The 20,858-nt window shown below is 41.5% G+C and overlaps 1 protein-coding gene across 5 annotated transcripts in view; it reads right to left on the bottom strand.

The window, feature by feature from the left end:
- The window catches only part of DLG5 (discs large MAGUK scaffold protein 5), a 103,191-nt gene extending 85,237 nt beyond the window's left edge, over positions 1 to 17,954 (bottom strand). For all 5 annotated transcript variants that reach the window (XM_033065659.1, XM_033065657.1, XM_033065658.1 and 2 more), the window contains exon 1: positions 17,616 to 17,954. In XM_033065659.1, the coding sequence (XP_032921550.1) occupies positions 17,616 to 17,916 (301 nt within the window). In that variant the 5' untranslated portion in view covers positions 17,917 to 17,954. The remainder of the gene's footprint in view (positions 1 to 17,615) is intronic.
- Between the last annotated feature and the right edge of the window lie 2,904 nt (positions 17,955 to 20,858).

Raw genomic sequence — 20,858 nt, forward strand, 5'->3', positions numbered from 1 at the left:
ACAGGAAGTGTTATTACAAGCAACCATATTACTTTTGCCAAGCACTGTATATGTATCAACATATATTCTATGACTATGATCAAACAATTGAGCTCAGTCCCTGTGATTTAAAAATATAAGCTAATGCTGTGGTGTGGAGGGGCTAAAGAAATTATAGTTCTGTATGCTCAACAATCAGGTATTACTGGAACACTGCTACTCAAGCTGCAGAATGAACTTATATTAAAGTGGTAAGAAGTCATAAAATCAGCACTGACAATCCTAAGAGCAGTGTCTGAATAAATGAAACACAAATTCATGTCTTGCATACCAATCAGTTTACATACAGGTTCAAAATACTTCATGGGCTTCCTGGCATGGCAAAATTCCTCTAAAGCAACATCTCTGTAACCACCCAGATTTTTGGTTTCCAAATACTTGGAATCATAAGATGGAGTGCATTATCAACGTTTTTCTGTTTAAAATTTTATTTTCGATAACAGAACACTTATCAACACAGGTCTGGAGAAGAGATTCCAGTATCAGTTTCAACTATAAATGAGTAGAAGTCTTCGTCCAAGAATGGCTGAAGCAGTGAAAAAAAAACAAAACAAGACCAAAAAAAATTACAAACAAAAAACCCGCACAAAACCCTCTAAAGAAACAAACAAACAACAAACCCTCACCCGAACTAACCAACCAGACAAACCCAAAGCACTTCGTAGTAAGCGTTTACAAGAACCACCGCTGGTACAAACGCCAGCATAAGCTGATTTCCCGCAGTAACGCGGACTAAACTCGGCTGTGTCCCCAGCAGTGCTGCCATGTTTCAGGCCCCACAGAGCAGGAGCAGCCGCGCTCCCAGCCCGCGGCGCTGCCCGGACTTTGTGCCCTGCTGCGAAAGCGCCGCGCACGGCACGGCCCGGGCACAACAAAGGGCTCTTGTTCCGCGGCGGCAGCAGGCGGCAGCTGAACCAGTTGGCCCAGTACCCCACCGTGGTCTGTGGGACATCAAAGGCTGCCTGTGACCTAAGCAGACAATTAGGATGTGTGGGTGTAGAGTTACAGAGTTCCGAGAGGTCACTCACGGATGAATTTTAGCGCTGCAGTACAACCCCTACACAAAGCAGCATTACTGGCTTTGCGCAACCAGCCTTCGGGCTGACCCCGGATCCGGGCAAGTGACTGCAACTCTGCTTTAGTGCTTTTTCTGTAGGAAGTTTACAGCGAAATTAAAGTGCAAATCCTGAGATGAGCTCAGTAACTTAAACATATGTGTAACAATTTTACCTTGCAAAGGATAGATACTGAGTTACCTTCTCTCCAAGAACCATGTAACCACGTTTACCCAAGACGCAGACGAGGGGAGGAGGGAACAGCTGGAGAATAATTAGCAAGGACAACAATCACACCCTGTTGCCAGACACTCAAGCCACAGCAGTAAGGCACAACACACCAGCACAAAGCAAGGCTTGTCAGTTCCGTACATATGGTGTAAACAATTCAAAAGACACCTCCTTACAAAGAAGCCCAGCTGTGTTTTGTCCTCTGTTGAGAACACCTCCAACATCAACACCACACTGCACTGCCCTTCTCACCCGCTCAGTCCCAAGGTGCTGTCACAGGACTATTCCCTCTCTCAGTTCTGCTGCTGCCTGAGATACAACTCTCCTCATTCACCCACAGTTCCAAATATGCACGCCAAACTAATAAAGACAGACCTGAAGTAAGAAAAAATTGGGCCAAGATGACAACACCTCTATACCATACCAGTCATTTAATCACATAAAGATTAAAAGTTCTTAGATGATGCAGTAATAAAAATATCAGATTTTCTTTCTTCTTCACTCTTAGTATGGCCCTAGCAGTATGGCTAAAGATCACTTGCTAATCAGAGATTAGTTTGAGTCAGGTTGTCTGAACAGTTACACAGCCTTGTGGCAGACCTCCATGCAATCCTGTACTTGGGGATTCACGGGAGAACAAGCAGTATACAAATCTGCAGATTTTCATATTTTCAAAATGCATTATGTCTGGGGTAAAAAGCAATTAATTTTCCCAATTTTTAAAAGGATCTTAAAAAATTTTATCCCATGATTCAGATGCTTAACTAAAGTTTAAAATAAAAACACTGAAATCCTGAGGTTTGAAAAAATGTCTTCATGTTTTTGCTTCAGTTCAGCATCATTTAGGATGACTCCCCTGCAAGATATTCAACAGCAGCAAGGAATCACCAAGCCAGGGCATTTAAACTTCCCAATGCTGCCAAACTGGAATGCAACTGACACTATGAGAAAGCAAATTTTGTTTGCAAATTATCGTATCAGGAACTCAGGCACTGGTTTAACAACATTAGGGTCATACTTAATCATCTTAACTCATGCAAGCAGCAGTATCTGAATAGAACCCAGGAGACCAAGTGCTCTCTTGCTAAAGAGGAGCATATGTTTATGCACCTCGTTAAACTGAACAGAATCTTTCAAGTGATGCTGCTTGAGGAAGGTCTTTAGGACTTCTTCATTTTTTTCTTTTCCCCCCCTCTTTTTTTTTTTAAGACCGAAGAGGTTATCTTATTGAAATTCACTTCAGCTGAAGAAAAGTATCTAGGGACCAAACCACCGTTTTTACAAGTAGAAAAAAAAGCAAATAAAACAAACAAAGAAAAAAAATCCAACACCAAAGATACATTGTACCACTTGACATGAAATTCATCAAAATGAAACATAAGTATTTTTCTCCTTTTTCTCTTCTTACACAACTCATTGAAACAGACACAATTTCCTCTATCTGTTTTCACCAAAATTCATCCTGAGAGCTCCCAGAATGCTGTAATTGTTAATTTGTATACATTTAATAAAATACTTCCAAACCACAACTTTTAGGAACAGATCTATTTCAGTCAGGAACATCAGAGTTAAATGTAATAACCTTACCATGGATAGTTCAATTTCCATATGGTAGTTCAAAGACTGAACCATATATTTCTGAAAAACATTCTATTTAACAGAATAAAACTTAATTAATTTAACTAATTGGAATATTATACACCCAACTCAAAGGGATTTAGTATGTTCATGTCAGAGTTATGTTCAGCAGCAGTAAATCTCAAAACATAGAACACTATTTCTCATAGCATTCCATAACCTTTGAAATGTTACTGTGATCACAAAAGTAATTTCTACTGCTTTTAGCTTTAATTAAAAAGCCAAAGAGCAATAAGCAAGATGACAGAAGCCAAGAGTAAGATGAGAGAAATAAACCAGATGGCATGAGAATATATTTATATATACTTAAGTTATTCACAAATTATGAAAAAAAGAAATATCACAATCCTTTCATTTGCTCTATAATCAGCGTTCTTTTCTAAAAGAGTTTTCAGATATTTTTATGTAAAGAGGATTGTGAATTCTAATTAAGATATAGCTGTCAGCCAGGATCCTCCATCATACAATTAACCTTAAATCCAGCCTCTATCCGAGCAGGGGACAGATGGAGATAGACAGATGTAATTAAAAAGTCCATCCAGCACTAAGCCACTGGGAAAGGTTGCAGGCTTTCCTGTATTTCTACTTTGTATATGGTGGTAGGCTATTTTTATCAAAATACACCAGGAAGACACAGCTACTGGGATACAGTCACAACACTTTTATATGAGCTTGAGCTTGCACCTTATACTTTAAGGCACTAATTTTGAAAAAAAAACTACAGCTGCATTCTCATTTCTGCAGGCTGCCTCAGAGTACTGGAGTAGATATTGCATTCCCAGCTTCATTTCTGTCCTTCAGAATCAACTCCCCCCTTCTCTGCTTCAAACCTCTCCAACAGTACAACTCTATTTTACCACCATTCTGAACCTGTAAAATGAGATTAATTATTGAAAAAACATAATTTTGAACCTAAATTCTTAAAAAAAAAAAAAAGTTGAAGTTGTACCTTGGCACATAATTTCTGCTTTTGTAATAATGTTTGTAATGTTCTGCTCTGCCATGGTGTTTGCATGCATATCTTAGTTTCCTCCAAATGATGGAAACCTCTCCACAAGTTCTCAACTCATTAATGTCACTAAAAACCATGCATGCATGGAAATTCACAATTTTTGTCAATTTTGAGATAAGAGACAGTAATATCATGATCCACCTAAGAATCAACTTTTCTCATGAATTTTGTAATCCTACATCTAAACATGGTATAGCAACCAGAACTCAACTATCCTTCTATAATTTCTCATAGCAAGAGTATTGAAGAGGAATATCCAAAGCAAGGCATAAGACGTAGTTTGGCATTTTCCACTAACCACAAACCTAAGAACAGTTTCTGCTTAGTGTCTGAAAACAGTACTAAGATTGCACATTTTAAATGTTATTAAGTTTCCATTTAAGATCTGCAAGTAGCATTTAAGCATAGTAAAAAAAGAATATTTTATCTTCATATAATGCAGTCAATTCACATCCCACCATCATACATGAACCATTTGCTTATCTGAAAGCAGCAGCAAAGATTAAATTTGCATGAATCATTTTACCACAGTTATCCCATCCAAGCTGGGGAAATCAGCTACACCTCCCATGCACTGCAAAGGGCTTTCTTTATGGGTTTTACACAGGAACCGAGAAAGGAATCGTAAAATAGATGGATGTAATGGTAAAATGGTCAGACCCAAGCTCTTAACTCTAGGGTCATGAAGTGACAAATTTAAGAACAGAAAAATTAAGAGTACTCATGCACATTTTTGATTATGGATTACTGAGTATCAGACCATGCCGAAGACCTGGACCGCAAACATCCTGATCTTTATGTTCAAAATGGTATGTCAAAACCAGATGTACTTTAATACAGTACAGGGTAAGTAAAAAGCTTTTTTTAAACATTTGTTATGTGTGGTAAGTAATTCTTCGTGCAATCTCTAACTTTTAGGAAAATCTCAGCTATTTTAACTGACTTGGTATCAAAGCACCCAGGAAAAGCTCACAGCCACCATGGCAGAGGAAGTTCAACAAGTTTGCTCTCACTTCTCTCAGCCACCTTCTCCACATTTCAGCCCCACATCTCTGGAAAGATCACCACCACTCCACCCGTGCCACAAAGCTGAGAGACCCCGAGCCCAGGCTGGCTGGTGTGCTCTACTCTGACCGGAGCTCACAGAACACCCGATTTGCAAGGCAAGCTCAAAACACTTAAATCCCACCCCAGTCTGAGCCCCAGAAAGGTCACTTAGGTCTGCCAATGAATTTAGGGCTTAAGCACATATCATTTCCCATGATATATTTTTCCCTTAGAGAACTCCACCTGATTTTCATACAAAGGCAGTCCTTTCAATCAGTTGCCTCATACTCATTAACAATGCATTGTTCACACCCTGCTCTGAATACACACCTTTTCCTTCTTCTCCACGGCAGAGAAGCCCTTCAGAGATGATCATTCCATAAACAACATTCTCACACTTACCTCCATTATGTTTATTCCTTACTTTTGCACTAGGAGACTAAGGCAGAGCAATTACCATCAGCAATGCTGGATGTTCAGCTTAGACATCCATAAAATGGCTGAAAAAAAAACATCAGAAGGCAGCTGGCAAAGAAAGCTTCTCTCTGAAGTGCCATTTTCAAAGAGCATTGCTTGAAGCTGAAATTGGTTTTTATACTTATATGAAATGAGCATTTTTAGCTTAAGCATTAGCAGGTTCACTCTTAATGAAGCTCTTAATGAACACAGACCTAGAGCTGTTTGGAAGACTCAGAATGGCATAATTTCCCCATTTAGCCACTTCCAGACAAAAATGCAGATACACACTCCTTCTTGTAGAGTGTACAGAATGAAACTTCTTAAGACTCCGTGTTATTTTATTTAAATCCTAATCTTGATCTGAAAAAAATTTACAGGGAGAATTGTATATATTTCATTGTTTTCATTATGATAATTAGTCTGTGCTTACTGAAAACTAGTCTTCAGAATTCCTGTTTAGGAAGGCGTCTGTAAATTTCTCCAGGCTGATATAAATTTAAGACAAAAAAGCACCACAAAGCATTTTCTTTGAAGTGTTTTAAAAAAGAAGGAAAAAAAACCCTGTATGTTCAGCAAGATCTGTGATAGGAGTAAACACTTAGGCAAACCCAAATTTTACATTGAGAATGCTGCAGACATATATATTTAAGATGCACTTATTAAAATACCCATACAACACAAAAAACTGCTGGAGCAGAAAGACTAACTCCCATAATTCACTTCTGTTCTATAATAAGAGAACTCAAAGAGATTTTATTTCTTCAAGGAATTTCAAAAAACCTTTCAGGAAATTCCTAGCCCCTTGTGTACCCTGCAGTCCAGTCATCAGAGACAGGTTTTTTTTCTTCCTCTTCCCAACATTCCACTACCATTTATTACATTTATAAATGTTCAGAACAACTTCGTTAACCAAAAAAAGTTTGTAATATGAATATCAGAAATTTGTGTTTTATGTAATTTTCACAGATGAAAATTTATGTAATTTACAGAAAATTATAACTTCTGAGTCTCACTGAAGAAGCTGGGCTTCACATTATGATCTCTCTAATACAGTTATTTGTCCCATTAGGCTTTTTCTTACATGTTTATCTTCTACAAAGCATAAAGGTAACAGAGATAACAGGTCCTCTGCCACAACCATCATGAACAGACACCAAGTACTCAGTGGGAAAGCCAAGAAGCTGTCTTCACAATACACCACATGTGAACTGAAAAACACGAGTACAGCAGAAAATGAAGAACAGAGATTAGCCAGCCAAATGAGACTCCACTCCATGGGCTAACAATGTTCTGTTGAAATCAAACAAATGAAGCATACTTTTGGCTATTTTCTCAAACAGATCACATAAAATGCAGATACTATCTACATTAGACATTACTTAGAATTAAATCAAAGGCCTTGTGATCTAATCCATAAGGTCAGAAATCCTATAGCCTCAGTGACCCAAATTCACCTCCTCTCACTGTTGTAAGACCAGGGAATTATTCTGAACATTAATGATCTCTCAAAAGCCATTATTTCACCACAATGTGCAATAAAATGGTTTTAGCTATTGATGTGCATTTGCATGTTCCACAAATGTATGCAACCTTACTTCAGCAAAGCCTTAATTTAGGGTTTCACTGTAGGAACAAGTAAAAATATTTTGATAGGGGCAAAAACTAGTCTTTAAAAGTCCTATCTACTTTCAATATATACATTTTAAGTATTTCTCATTAAAAACAAAGCATGCATTAAAATTTTCCTGCCCAAATGTACATACACAATGCAATTGACGAGATGAATTCATAGAACTTTTAATGTAGATTTCCTCCATCAGCTGCTACAACCCTCAGATACGATCTGGCTCATGTGCCCATGAGAAAGTTAAACAGATACAGGACAAAACCAATAAACCTCACACTGTATTGTTACAATGAAGAGATGCAGAAGAAGAAAAAGAACTTTCCAGACATGCTGAGCAACGCGTGGTGTAGCACCCTGAAATTCCTTACAAGACAGCACAGTGCAACCAAGTGCTCACCACTGTAGCCAGGCAACAGCCACTGCAATCCTTCCAGTTCCACCACTCTGCCTTTACCTTCTGCTCATCGCTGGAACAGAAGAAATCATGGGCCTCAAAAGACAAGCTCAGTATCAAAACCATATTAACAAACCTGGCATTTTGCAGCACTTAAGAAATTTGCTATAGTTGGCTCTAAAATTAAATTGAGATTTGACATTCTAGACAATATAATGAGGTACTCCCTGACAAATGAAATTTTATGCAAGTCATGTATGCACAGCGTATCACTGAAGATCAACTCAGCCAGAGATAGAAAAACAGCTCAGCATTTACACTGCCTTTTCTTCCAGTCCAGCACACACTACACCCAGGTTTCAGCCAAACAGTGCTGTACAGAACAGGACTGCCACCAGCCTTGACAGACAAGTTTTTCTTGTATGTTTTTACTGATTTTCATATTAATAAAAATGCTCCTGACATCCTACCAAATCCTAAAATCCCAAGGCAGAAAGTAGCTCTGACCTCAGTATCTGAAACTACTACTCTGTGTTATCAAGGAATGTTCTGCTCAGCCAAAACACTGCTCTGACACTTGTAGCAGTGCAGCCCTCGAAATACTCCTGATTACCACAAAAAATAGGAAAATAGGACAGGTTCATGAACCACGATAACAAAGGAATATATCTGAAATACAGCATATCTTAAAGTGCTGGCCTACACATTTCCAAGGTCAGCAATTTAGAAAAATATCTCACTATATATATCTACCAAAGTTCATGTCTGCAGTCTATACCTAAGTCGGCCTTGGGTTGCTCAATAGGGAGGGAGGCAGTGTTAACCCATGGAGGCAAACTAATCAGACCCTTAACCAAAAGTAGTCAATTCATCTTATAAAAAGTGCTCTTTCCCAATACGCCCTATAGGCCTCAAAACTTTACATCTCCCCATCAAAAAACAAGTACTGTTAATGCACTGTCAGAGCAGCAAAGGAAAGCAGTGACAGCATATATAAATAGAGGGAAGGAAAACAAGCAGCCTGAGCACCCTAAGGTTGACTATTGCCACAGAAAGCAGAAAAGGGATTGAACAAGTTAGATTTGTAATACACCCCTCATTAAAAGAGAGGGGGAAAATACCAATACCTCAAGGTGAAAATAATAAAATTGAAAGTGAATGCCCTCTTGATAATACCTCTTTTATGATCTTGAGAGGGTTTAGTACTGCTTTTTGTGCTTTCATTATTACTAAAATTCAGGTACACCTACAGAGTTTGTTCAGAGTCCAGCCCCACATCAGAAGTGTATGACAGAACAATAACAAAACAGTTTATCAATTACAAAAGAAAGCCTACTCTTAAGACTTTTTGTTTGTTGGGGAGTTTTTTGTTTGCTTTGTTTTTCTTTAAGACCTTAGCATTTTATACTCTTTTTTAACCACACCTACTCAAGTCAAATGGCCTTTAAACTGAAAGAGCAAAAACACACCCTACATTCAATTAAAGCTTAAGCAAGCTCTCAAATAACATTGCTCTCTCTCATAAAAGTGTTCAGAAAAGAAAAACCAGACTGGAAATTCATGACTACTTTAAATATTGAGAAGTGAAGTTAATAACTGGGTATTTTTGTTGTGCTGATGCATTTAGCCTCAAATAAAACTTTTAGATAATCTGATTTCACCATTATTACACACACTTGCTCACCACCTGAAAAACATATCATCATAACCTAAATGCAAATTAGACCTTCTTAAAAATCACTGTAAGTGTTCACAAGATTATGCATGAAGTGTTTAAAAAAAGTTTAAAACTGAATATCAAGATTTCCTGAAAGAAGTCATTAAAACATCTGTCAATCTTCTGTCAACTTCTACTTGAAGAACTCCCAACAACACAATCAACCCTTCTTTTTGCAAGAGGATCATAACTGTGGAAGGCAAACTCAGATTATATAAGTGCTCCAAAAAGAACTAGATCATATAGCTACCCAAACCTCAAAATTCCCCCTACAGTGATTTTTCCACAAAACCATGCAACAGAAGAAAGCTATCCACAAGAAAACCAAATACAAACAAGGAACAGAAACTATGAAGATAAGTATAGTTTTATGCTTTTTTAAAAAATCCCATGAACATCTATGTAATAATTTAGGCAGTTTGGTAATTTTGATAAGGATATGTTCTATACCAGTTTCATTTCCTCAACCCAAAGTTCTGATTCTTCTACAGAAAACCATACTTACACTTGTCAGCTGGTCTGCCTCAGAAAAAGAGAACATAGTTGAAAAGGGATTTTGGTGCACCAACATCAAAAGAGCACAGTTCATTACACCAAAAGTGAGCTCTCAATTTCCACTACATTTTACATCCATCCTCAAAGAAAGTACCTTTCTTCCTACACCACATCTCTCTTCCCACACAAACTCCATTTTGAGCACTACTGAGCAGCAAACAACCATCACCCTCACTTTCTGAAGTACAAGAGGTACATTATTGATGACATTGTTCAACCCAGAGAGCTTAGTATGCAAGGCCTGGATTCTGCCAACATTTGCACAGGCCCAGTCTGACACATATAAATGGGGATTACTCACATGCTGGAAAGTAAGCACATGAATAATAAACATGATCGTGAATCAACAATTATGTGCAGGTAAAATAAAAAGCCAAAGTAAAAGGAGATTTTTAGGAAAATTAATTTTGAAGTAAGTTTAAAGAACATTGGCTTCGAAGGTTTGGAGCTGGGGAAGAAGAGTGTTTTGGTTTATCATCCAATAGATAATAAATTGTCAACTACATAAAAAGTTTGCAAAAAAAACCAACCCCTCAACTCTCCAGTTGACACAATGGTGTTACATTCTCATTTGCTTCTTCTCTCCAGCTGCAGGTCAGCAAATCTTAATCAGGGTGTTACAGCCTATTTAAAATACAATGCCTTCATCAGACAACTAGAAAAATAATTATGATTTTCTAAAATACAAAGAGCAGCTCTCCAGAATAAACATATTAATGCTGTGAACAAGCAAACTGCTGAGCAGCTCAACCCATGAACTGTGAAATTAGAGGTTTTGGAAGCTGGGAGGAAGACTAAGCTGGTGTTATAGATATGAAATAGGCTGCCTTTAACTTCCTCTGACACCAGTTAGGGTAAGAAGGGCCAAAGAAGAAAGAAAAAGCTGTAGTATGTTACTCTGTACTGCCCAACAATCATCCATTGTCAAGAAAAATATTGTTCAGTGTTCACCCCAAGTGGCCAAGTGCTTCCATCAGTTCTCGCTATCATCAGCTTCTGAAGTCTGGAAAGGATGCCCCATGGAGATCAGAGTCTCTTGCACAACGCTGATGACAGGAGTTCCCAGAGTTTACCTTATTTGTTAGCTACAACAGGAGCTAACATCATCACCAACACACCTCTAGTGCACCACAACCTGTGACAAGCATATATTGCACATCACACATTGTGCTCTGGCTATCTTGAATTGGTTTCTAAGTAATAGCACTATGGACCTCCTTCAATATCTTAGTGATTCTGTCTTCCATTGACAAGAATTATTATATCAGAGTATCAGCAAGAACTCCCAAAAATGGCCCTATTGGAAGAGCCAGATTCCAACATCTGACACAGACTAACACCGGTCTCTTGAGAGGACAGCATCCTTCTTGTCTGCCTCTATTAGAAAAGCATTGTTAGCCTCAAGCCAAAGCTCAGTCACTGCAAACTTGCCAGCTCCTACATCAGGATGATTCAGTTCTAAATTGCCACTGTTCACAAAAAAGCAGCCAACAATTTGCATCTTGAAGGTCACAAATAATGTTTCACCACAAACTATTCAATATAATTTGGTAGCCTAGATGTCTCAACTACATGACTACAGCTCTTGTCACAAAAAGTTATATCCACTAACATGTTTTTCTGTCTCCATCAATACTGTGAACAGTTTACATAAAGAAATGTTTTAGCATTACTATATGTACAACATTTTACAGTTCTTCTTACGAAAAGAACCCACAAGAGGAACTTATTGCTCCACACTAACACCCAATATGTGCTAGTGACTTATCATGGTTTAACCCCAGCCAGAACCAGGACAGCACTGAACAGATCTAAAAAACGCCTCTGTCCTTAGGGTTTTACAGCATAAAGAATCAGTACAAGCCAATTATCAAACTTACTGATATCTTTCTAATTACTGTAGTTTTGAATAAGGAATTTTAATGCTAGAAAATAATAATTAAAGGTACAATTAACAGGAGCAAGGAAAAGTAAGAAGTAAAAATAAAGAAATGAAAGTAAAAAAAACCTCAGAAAGTGGCAAATGCAAGTAGTAAATGGGAAAAAAAGAAAAAAGAAAGAATACTTGGCTCATATTACAGACTGCTGAGAGAACTGGAAAGCCCAAAGTCACTACCCATGTGGTGGCTTGGTTTTCACTACCTAGACAAGGGGTCCAAAAAAATCTGACAAACCAGGACTGGTTACAGCTGCAAGAGAACAGCGAGATTGAGAAGGGGAGTTAAAACAAGCTAAAGACCTCTGAGACAGGCAATCTTTAAGACCTAACAAGTAAGTAGCAAGTTACAAAAAGCTGTTGGTTTTCCTTAGTGATCATGTCTAATTTTGTAAGACACCAAGTCCTGCATGCATCCAAAGCAACTTGATAGCTGGATGCACCAACACCACAAAAATGGTGATTATTCCCTTTATTCTGGTGAAAACAATGGCCCCGGGAGCTTACTGTGGCTAGCTTTCTTTCCAGTCCCTCCCTGAGCACAGTAAAAATATAATTGAGAACTACCACCCTTGGGATTTATGAACTACTAAAACATGCATTTCCTTCTTAGGAATTGAGAGCCTACTTCCATGAACTTACTACTATTAGACATTTCATTGGGAATACCCATCCGGACACTTGCCAGGATCTTCCTGCATTTTTTCAGCCTGGCAATTCCACAGGATACCAAAAATCTGAGATCATCAGAAGACACAGGTACTGCCAAACTACCGCTGGGTATTTTATCAGTTTAATTACTGCTCAGTGCTGCTGAGGAGCTGCACTCCTCCAAAGATGACTTCTGAACGCTGCCTGCTTTTTCATCAACACCATTTAAGAAATCCTGCAACACGATTTGCGTAGCTACCCTGGGAACTAATAACAGGTCTGGAAAAACCCAAACACACTGCTCTACTTCTCCCACTCTTCAATTTTCAGTGACAGAAGGGAGTATAAATTGTACTTAATTGCAAAATTGTCAGTTCAGTCCTCGAGTCAGTAAATCATGTTTTTACAATTTCTCCTCATTCTCTCCTCTCTCCTTTCCCAGGGAACACACACTTACAGCACTAATTCTCATCTCCTTGGGAAGGGTGTCTTCCCCCCTTACCCCACCTCAGAGCCTCCTGAGCTCCCCTTTCTTCCCCCTTGCTCCTACAGGAGAGCACATCCTGCCTCCCCATCTCACACCCTTGCTCCAGAGTCTCTCAGCTCCTCACTAGCACAAATTCTCATTCCAGCTCCTTTAGCCAGCCACTGGCCAACGCTTTGTGGGGATCAGTCAAGACTTTGTGAGAGATGGGAAACAAGAAACAAAATATGGAGGTCCCAGTACCAGGTCCAAGCAGTCATGATTTCAGCTCTCCAAGGTCAACCCTGGAATTACTGCATTTTCTGTGGGTCTCCTGTGACACTGGCATAGAAGTGGGTCCCAGCTGCCTATCTCCTAAATTCATCTTTGTAGAGCTTGCCTTTTTTATTTGGTTTTAAATATGCTGAAAGACTTTCAAATATTTAAAGCTTTGTGATTTTAAATCCCGTATTGTCTGAAACAACTTGGTTCATTTTTTTTATATACAAAGCAGAGAGAGGAAGTTGAGACAATCTGTCTAAAAAGAGGAAAAACCTAGAGGTTTTTTCCCTACTCTTAAACATGCCCACATTTACTTTTTGACTGGGAATTAACACTTTATGTCTGAGTAAACACAGTTAGAAAAAATAAGTCTTAATAAATAATAGAAGAAAAATTTTCAAAGTCAGTCTACCATCTTCTTTCTTTTCTGCCCCTTTAAAGACCTTTTTAAACATGCAATCCATTTTGAGTTCTAAAACTTAAATTGTGATCTTGAAACTGGTAAAGAAAACACCTTTAGAGCCTAACAGATGCTCACTGACTACAGCTGGAGGGGCACAGAAGACCAACTACTAATACAAAAGGAAACTGTGAACCTAAAATTTTATTAAATGTGCAAGCTGTAATGAAGCCTTTCAGTTCAACCATCTACACAGTTTCAAGATAAAGTGCACCCCTGTAGCCCCACAAGTTCATCTCAAAAACAAATCCCAAGCTCAACAACAAAACCTGCCTTTTTCCCAGTTCTGTAGTATCACAAAAATGTAAGTACAAAGCTCTATGTTATCTGCAGCAATCTGAAGACTACATAGGTTCCTCAGACTTCTGTTCTGATCTTTTAGCTACATGTAAAGAAAATATTCATGTAAAGGAAAATATATATGTAAGGAATACATGTATAGGAAATATACATGTAATATACATGTAATATACATGTAATATATATGTAATATACATGTAAAGGAAATCTTCATAGCACTTGTCACAATGGAGTACCTTCTGCTGCATTATTGTCATGGACACTTTTTATGACACAAAATTCACACCTGAATGCTCAGAAGCAATTTATTTTCATATTAGAAAGGATACATAATCCCATCAGGATAAGGATTTCCCAGAGCATGATGGAGGTCATTTGCAAAAATCAAGTACTTAATGATAATATATAAGTTCACCCCCAAGTAAATAAACAAAAACACTTAGCACACTATTTAAAGAATTCATCCATGTGCAAAATACCAGCCAAGCAACGACTCTCACATGGGCAGAGTCAATTTCTCTCAAATATTTACAAAGAAGTGCAATGCAGCAATCAAAGGTTTTACTCAAGGAAGAACTAAGTCTCCAAACATGATTAAACGAAATAGAAAATCCCACTTGGTTTTATCTTCTGCTTTACAGAAGGTAATTTTCTGTTTGATTTTCCACTCTTTAACACTGTTGGGAACACCATGCTTTATTTCTAATTTGAGAAAACTTTAAAAACATACATTTTAGTGGAGAAAGTATACAGTTCTGGGTTTAGAATCAGCAATCAGAAGGCCCTATAGAAGACAAATGTATTTAAATGGTGACTGAACAGTGGGAAATCTTTTTATCTATATAGATAAAAAAGCTCTTTGTAAAGTAGAGACAGAGGGAAAAAATCTTTCAGCAGCTACCAGGACCCCAGTTATTTCCCTTGAGCAGTCTGCCCAGCTGTTTACTTCCCTCTGTGTGGCACAGATAAATACTTATAAAAGTGTCAGTTCTACATTGTCCAGCCAGTCACAAGAACTGCTGGTATAAATAACAACCTGAGTCCCCATCAGAGTTCACACATCGCCTTTCAAGCACAAAAGGAGGCAATATTTAAACTGAGAAGGAAGAAAGCACAAAGTAATGGTACATTTTGCATACACTAAAATGGATGAAGAAACACTCATCCTACTGTAGTGAGTGGTCTGTATGCTGATTTCTGAAACTTTGAACAAAATTATGTTGCTAAATTACCTTCTCATTTCCCTCACAACAGCAGCATATTGGAAAAAAAGAAATTAGTAAACATCACTACAAGACATTATTGATTATAAATAATTTTCCTCTCCAACGAAGCATCCAGGTGACATGCATTTTATTAGCCTCCTCTTCCAAACAGTATTATAATTATGTGTACCCTGTAAGCTATCATTTTTACAGACACTAATGGTAATATAAAAAACTTATTCCACTCTATAGGTTCAATCAAAGGGATGTTTAAGATATATATTTTTGCTTTTAAGAATAAAAGCATTTTACATAACATGGACTGTTTCACTTTGGTATTTTAAATATATAATCCAACACTTCTCACTGCCACATGCACGTCTTGCTTCTTGCCAAAAAACAAAAAGTGACTTGACTCATCCACCTACGGTATCTCCAGTGAAAAGGAGTAAAACTCCCAAATGGCACAAGAAGAGCAGAGGGTTGGTCAAACTTCCTACAGTGAGACACTAGAATAAAACAGTTTACAATATAATAGCCGAATACACGTTCAAACAAGAACCTTTCTATCACAGTTACCCTCAAACATCAACTCTTTGTAAAACACACTCAGGACAAACTCACACAAAGACCAGGAATTACCAGAGATTTTCAGTGGACACACAAGCAGTCCCATGACTAATTACCACAACACTTCTTCAAGGGGGTGTTGGAATATATACAACAGTATCTGAAGGCTCAGGTCCACTACCTTTCTATGGTTTGCTATTAATTAAGCCTGGTGCCAGCAATCTCCTGTGAACTAGTTTTTAAAAATGTTTATCACAAGGAAAACAAACCCATAACTCTCAAAGTTACCTATTACCACTGATAAATGAAAGCAATAACATTTTAAAACTCATTACATCAGAGAAACACCCTTCCTTTTCCATATAGATGTTAGTTTAACTCAGATTAAACCCCTTGAACACAGTCAAGTCAGAGGATACAGCTCACTTGGACAAACTACTTTTCCCTCAAAAACTGAGTGTTGTAAGACATTCTTCAATTCCAACTTGCATTTTAAAAATGAAGACTATTACTATGTCCAACATACACTTCTTTTTTTGCACCTTTCTTGTTCTACGCCTTTGATTTTAAGCCTGGGGAGCCCAGCACCATTAATCCATCTCCTGAACAAGACAAGAATAAGCTTTACTCTAACCATACAAAGCCATCGTGGGTGCCATTCTGGAAGGCTGTGAGTGCCCTCATCTCCCATTGATGTCAGACCACAATGTTTCAAGTATTGAGGTCTATTGTTCAGTCCATTTCTCCCCCATCTTGTGAGGTCCTGCCATACATTCATTAGAAAAGGCCATACACTACACTACACTGAAATAAAACAAAACCTAAGACCCCTAAGCATTTGTGTTTATGGAACTCTTACCATCCACAGCATAATTCAAGTAAGGCAGAGTACACAGTGCAACCACACATGTAAAGACTATTTTCCAGACTGAAGCAGTTCTTAGATGGCTTTATTTTCTGAAAGAAATGGTATAGCTTGTAAGAGTCAGGAAGCCATCCCAATGCATTTCCTTATGTAAATGCTGCCACTGTAAATCCTGAATCCAGTAACAACACCAAAGAATGACCCCACATTTCCAAATCAGTCAACATGGTTGCACTAGATAGCACCTACACATCACTATAATACAGAATTAGCATTTACTCCAATTTCTCATTTAGAAACAAAGTTGCACTTGCAAGGCCTTGTGTACTGTCACCTATTATTGTTTTAAAGCTTCGGTTTGTACACATATAAGTTAGCTGTGACTTATTTTGGAGGGAGGAGAATAGAGAAAGACCTGAGGACCAAAGCCCAACTTACTTAAGGAAGTGTTTTACACACAAAATCTTCTCATCTGGATTTGCAGTTAAATCAAGGTTCTAACGTGTTCTACTCAATGTTTTCCCCTGTTCTAACCACCAAGAAGACTTTCAACAGTATAGTCTCAAACAAACACAGGGCTGTCCCGAGGACAAGAGTTACAACATTTACTCAAAGGCACATCTGCTGGAGTCCTGCCAGCCGGCCAGCTCCGGCACAGCGGCTGCACGGGGAGTTTCAGTTTTGCCCGGCCGAGAAGCGGCTGTGTAACACGGCTGCAGTTGGTGCTCAAGGGAGAAAAGTCCCTTCGGGTTCGGTTTTCCCGAATCCCCAGGCGACACCTGACTTCGGGGAACGGCAGCAGCCGCAAGAGCCAGGCTAGGCTGGCCTCTCCAAAAGGCAAGGCGCAGCATCCGCGGCACCTCTCGGGGACCAGCACCAGCGCTCCCGCCAGGAGAGAAAGCGAAAGGGTCGGAAGCAGAAAACAATCATCGAGAGCCCAAAAGCAAACACGGGAGAGTTTTATTCTCCACCGGAAAAGGAGGACCCCCGCCCGCTGCCTTCCCACCTCGGGGCGGGGGGCCCGCGGGCCCGCGCTGCCCCGGCGGGGGTGGGCGGGGGCAGCCGCTGCCCTCCTCCTGCTCCCGCCCCGCGGCCCCGGCCCCACTCACCGGCCGTCTCGGCCGCGGCCGGCGTCCCCGCCACGCCGTTCAGGTAGAGGATGGAGAGCAGGTGGGGCTGCGTCTTCTCCAGGGCCACCCGCAGGTCCTGGAAGTGGTCCCGTTCCTTGCCCAGCAGCAGGGCGATGAGCAGCTCGGCCTTCCCGCCTCCCGCAGCCTCCAGGTCGCGCAGGTCGCGGGGGCCGAGGGCGCCGGCGGCCTCCAGCAGCTCCACCACCTTGTCCACCTCGGTCATGGCCTGCGCCAGGCTCTGCCGGCACTGGGCGAGCAGCTCCTTGTGCTTCGGCTCCATGGCCGCTGCAGGGCCGCCGCCGGCCAAACTTCGCCCGCCCCCGGCCCCGCCGCTCCGCCACCGCCGCCCCCGGGGAGGCGCGGGCCGAGGCGGGGCGGGCGCCGCCGGCCGCCCTCCTCCGGCACCCGGCGCCCCCGCAGCGGCCCCCGGCGAAACTTCGTCCGGAGAGCAGGAGCGGAGCTGGGACAGGAGCTGGGCCGAGGGCGGCTTTGCCTTCTCCTCTTCCTCCTCCTCCTCCAGCAGGCGGGGGGCGAGCCGCCGTCAGGGGCTGCTGCTCCTCTTCCTCCTCCGTCTGGCGCCCCGCTCGCCTCCTTTCCGCCGCCCCGGGCGGCGAAACAACTTCTCCTCCTCCTCCTCCTCTCGCCTGCCCGCGGGAGCGGACTGCCGGGAGCAGGAGCCGCGGGGAGCGCCGCCGCTTCCCGGCACCCCGCACCCCCGCGGGGCAGTCGGGATAACTTCTCTCAGCCGCTGGCCGCGGCCACACGGCCGGGAGGGGGTGCGGGGAGACGGGCTCAGCTCCAGGCGCCTCCTTTCATCGGCGGGCGCACGCAGCCATATTGGCTACACAAAGCTGCCGCCTGCGCCGAGACGGGGCTGCGGCATCGCACCGCCCGCCCCGCTCCGCGCCGCCCGCCCGCCGCAGCGGCCGCCGCTCCCCCGGCCCGCTCTGGCCCGGCCCGGCCCGGCCGCCGCCCGCCCCCCGGCCGTCAGTCAGCGGCGCCCGCCGGCCCCCGTGCGGCGCGGAGCGGGGCGGGCCGGGGGAAGGACCCGCGGCGCGGCCTGCGGGAGGTGCAGCCGCTCCTCCCTCCGGGGTCCGCCGGGCCAGGACGGGGTGCCCAGCCCGGGTGTCTCGGCGGCGAGACAAAGGCGGCGCTGCCGCGCTGGTGACGGGCCGGGCCCGCGCCGTGCGCTGCCTCTCCCGAAGGCGGGAGCCGCCGCCTGTTGAGGCTGCCGGCGTCTGCACCGGGCGGCAGCTTCAGGCGTCAAGATTTATTTCGTCCTAAACCGGGAAAAGCTAAACATCAAAAACGCTTACGGGCTTTGTCCATTAGAATTTGCAAAAACAAAAGTTTGCAAAGGAGAGCTAAACACTAGTAACAGCTGTTGGTTCATGTTCCTGTGAATTTCTTGAGCGTTTCACCAATGACTAGAGACCAGGTAATTTGCAAATAGATTTCAGATGTGTCCGTGCTCAGCCGCAGCAGGAGGACGCAACTGTTTAGCAAAGAAATAGGAGAGTAACAACTTTTCTGCCTGCAAGTACGTGGCCTGCCAACACCACTGGCACCAAATGTTACCTTAATTTGCAGACAGCAAGGCAAACAGACTGCAGAATGACCACAAGTAGTTCTCATCTTAAATTCACGTTTCACACTTCTCAATTACGCTGGAAGGGTTTTACTGGTAGTGGTGTTAACCCAATTACATCAAGAGGGAACTTCAATTATCTGACAGTCTCTGGTCCAACCAACCCCGTGGTTTATTTAGTGTCGAGAGACCTGGACTCTGAGGTAGAAGGGAAAGCCCTTTCTTCCCTACATTTTCCTTTTAACACATCCATTGGGAGAATTCAGGTCCTGAACTGAGTTTCAAGCCACTTTATGTAGCCCAGAAGATAATGGTTTCTCTCATGTGAAAATACTTTGGGTTGCATGCATAATTGTGCTATGCATTCAACTTCTGGTGAAGGCAAATAGAGAATAAGGGGAGTTAGGGATTATTCTCAACCTTAAGTTATTATTTACTACAATACTTGAAACAATGAAGTGATTTTGAAACAAGTATTTTCACATTTGGTCCATTTTTATTTAATGCTCTTATAGACTAACTTCTACCAATTTTGCATTCATGTTTTTTTCAACAACCTTTTTTGCTATACAAAATACACATAGATTACCTTTGTTGTTTAATGACTAATGTTAGAAATTCCTGCAGAGTATGTTAGTTCTGGTCTATTTGAATTTATCAGAAAGTCTGCCTCTTTCTCTCTAGTAAGTTGGGCAGTTTAGCTGGTCAAGTAACTGTACATTCCACAAGTACCAGTTAACCACTGTGCATTAATTGTTGGCGTCACAGCACAGGTAAGAAGTGAGAGGTGCCTGGTGTCACCTGCTGGAGCAGAGCTCCCTTGGTCAGTGCCAAGGCAGATCCCTCTGTGCCTGCCACAGGACACCAAGCTATGGAAAGCTTTTGGAAAGCACATGCACAGAAGACTGAAGAAAGATTGCACATTATTCAAATATGCCCTTTTTAAAAAGGCTTTCTAATCTCAGCTAATCTCCTTTAACAACATTGTTTTATTGTGTATGTGCTTAAATGGTTTCCTGTAAAGGAAAGGAAACATGCCATCAAATTTCATTACGAGGCATTATGTTAAGAGCTCAGCTTTAGGTCGATGCAGCAGTTCTCTGCTACTTGAAATAATAAAGACAATCTTCTGCCTGATTGGGCACTGAAGTGTACCTTTTACCAGGGGTCACACAGGAATGGCATCGTTCAGGCAGGGCAGAACTTGGCTGTCTTGAATCTCATTTCAAAATCTAGAGGGAAGTGTTGGCTCTGGGTACTGCTACTCCTGCCTTTCCCAGAAGTGTGTGTTAGTCCTTCGCCTTTTCTTCAAAATAAAATATTCATCTTCTTATCATGCCTTGCCTGCCCCACCTTCTCAGGCAAATCCCTGTTGTACCAAGTTTCTTTTTTCTTTCTGGCAATGCATTTTCTACCTTTTTGTCATATCTGAGTCTCTAACACTCCATTTGTCTTGCAAATGGCAAGTCTGCTCTCAGAAAAACTCAGATAAATTTCTTATTGCACAAAAGTCTCTTCCATGGGTGCAGCTGTAAGACCCTTGCCTGTCTAAGAGAGGGATCTTGCTGTTACCTTGGTTACTTAACTCACTGTAGACCTTCTCTAGCAAGTGCAGGGAAAGTCTTCATAAGACA

The sequence above is a fragment of the Catharus ustulatus genome, chromosome 8 (assembly GCF_009819885.2).
Source record: "Catharus ustulatus isolate bCatUst1 chromosome 8, bCatUst1.pri.v2, whole genome shotgun sequence".
In the NCBI taxonomy this organism is placed as follows: Eukaryota; Metazoa; Chordata; class Aves; order Passeriformes; family Turdidae; genus Catharus; species Catharus ustulatus.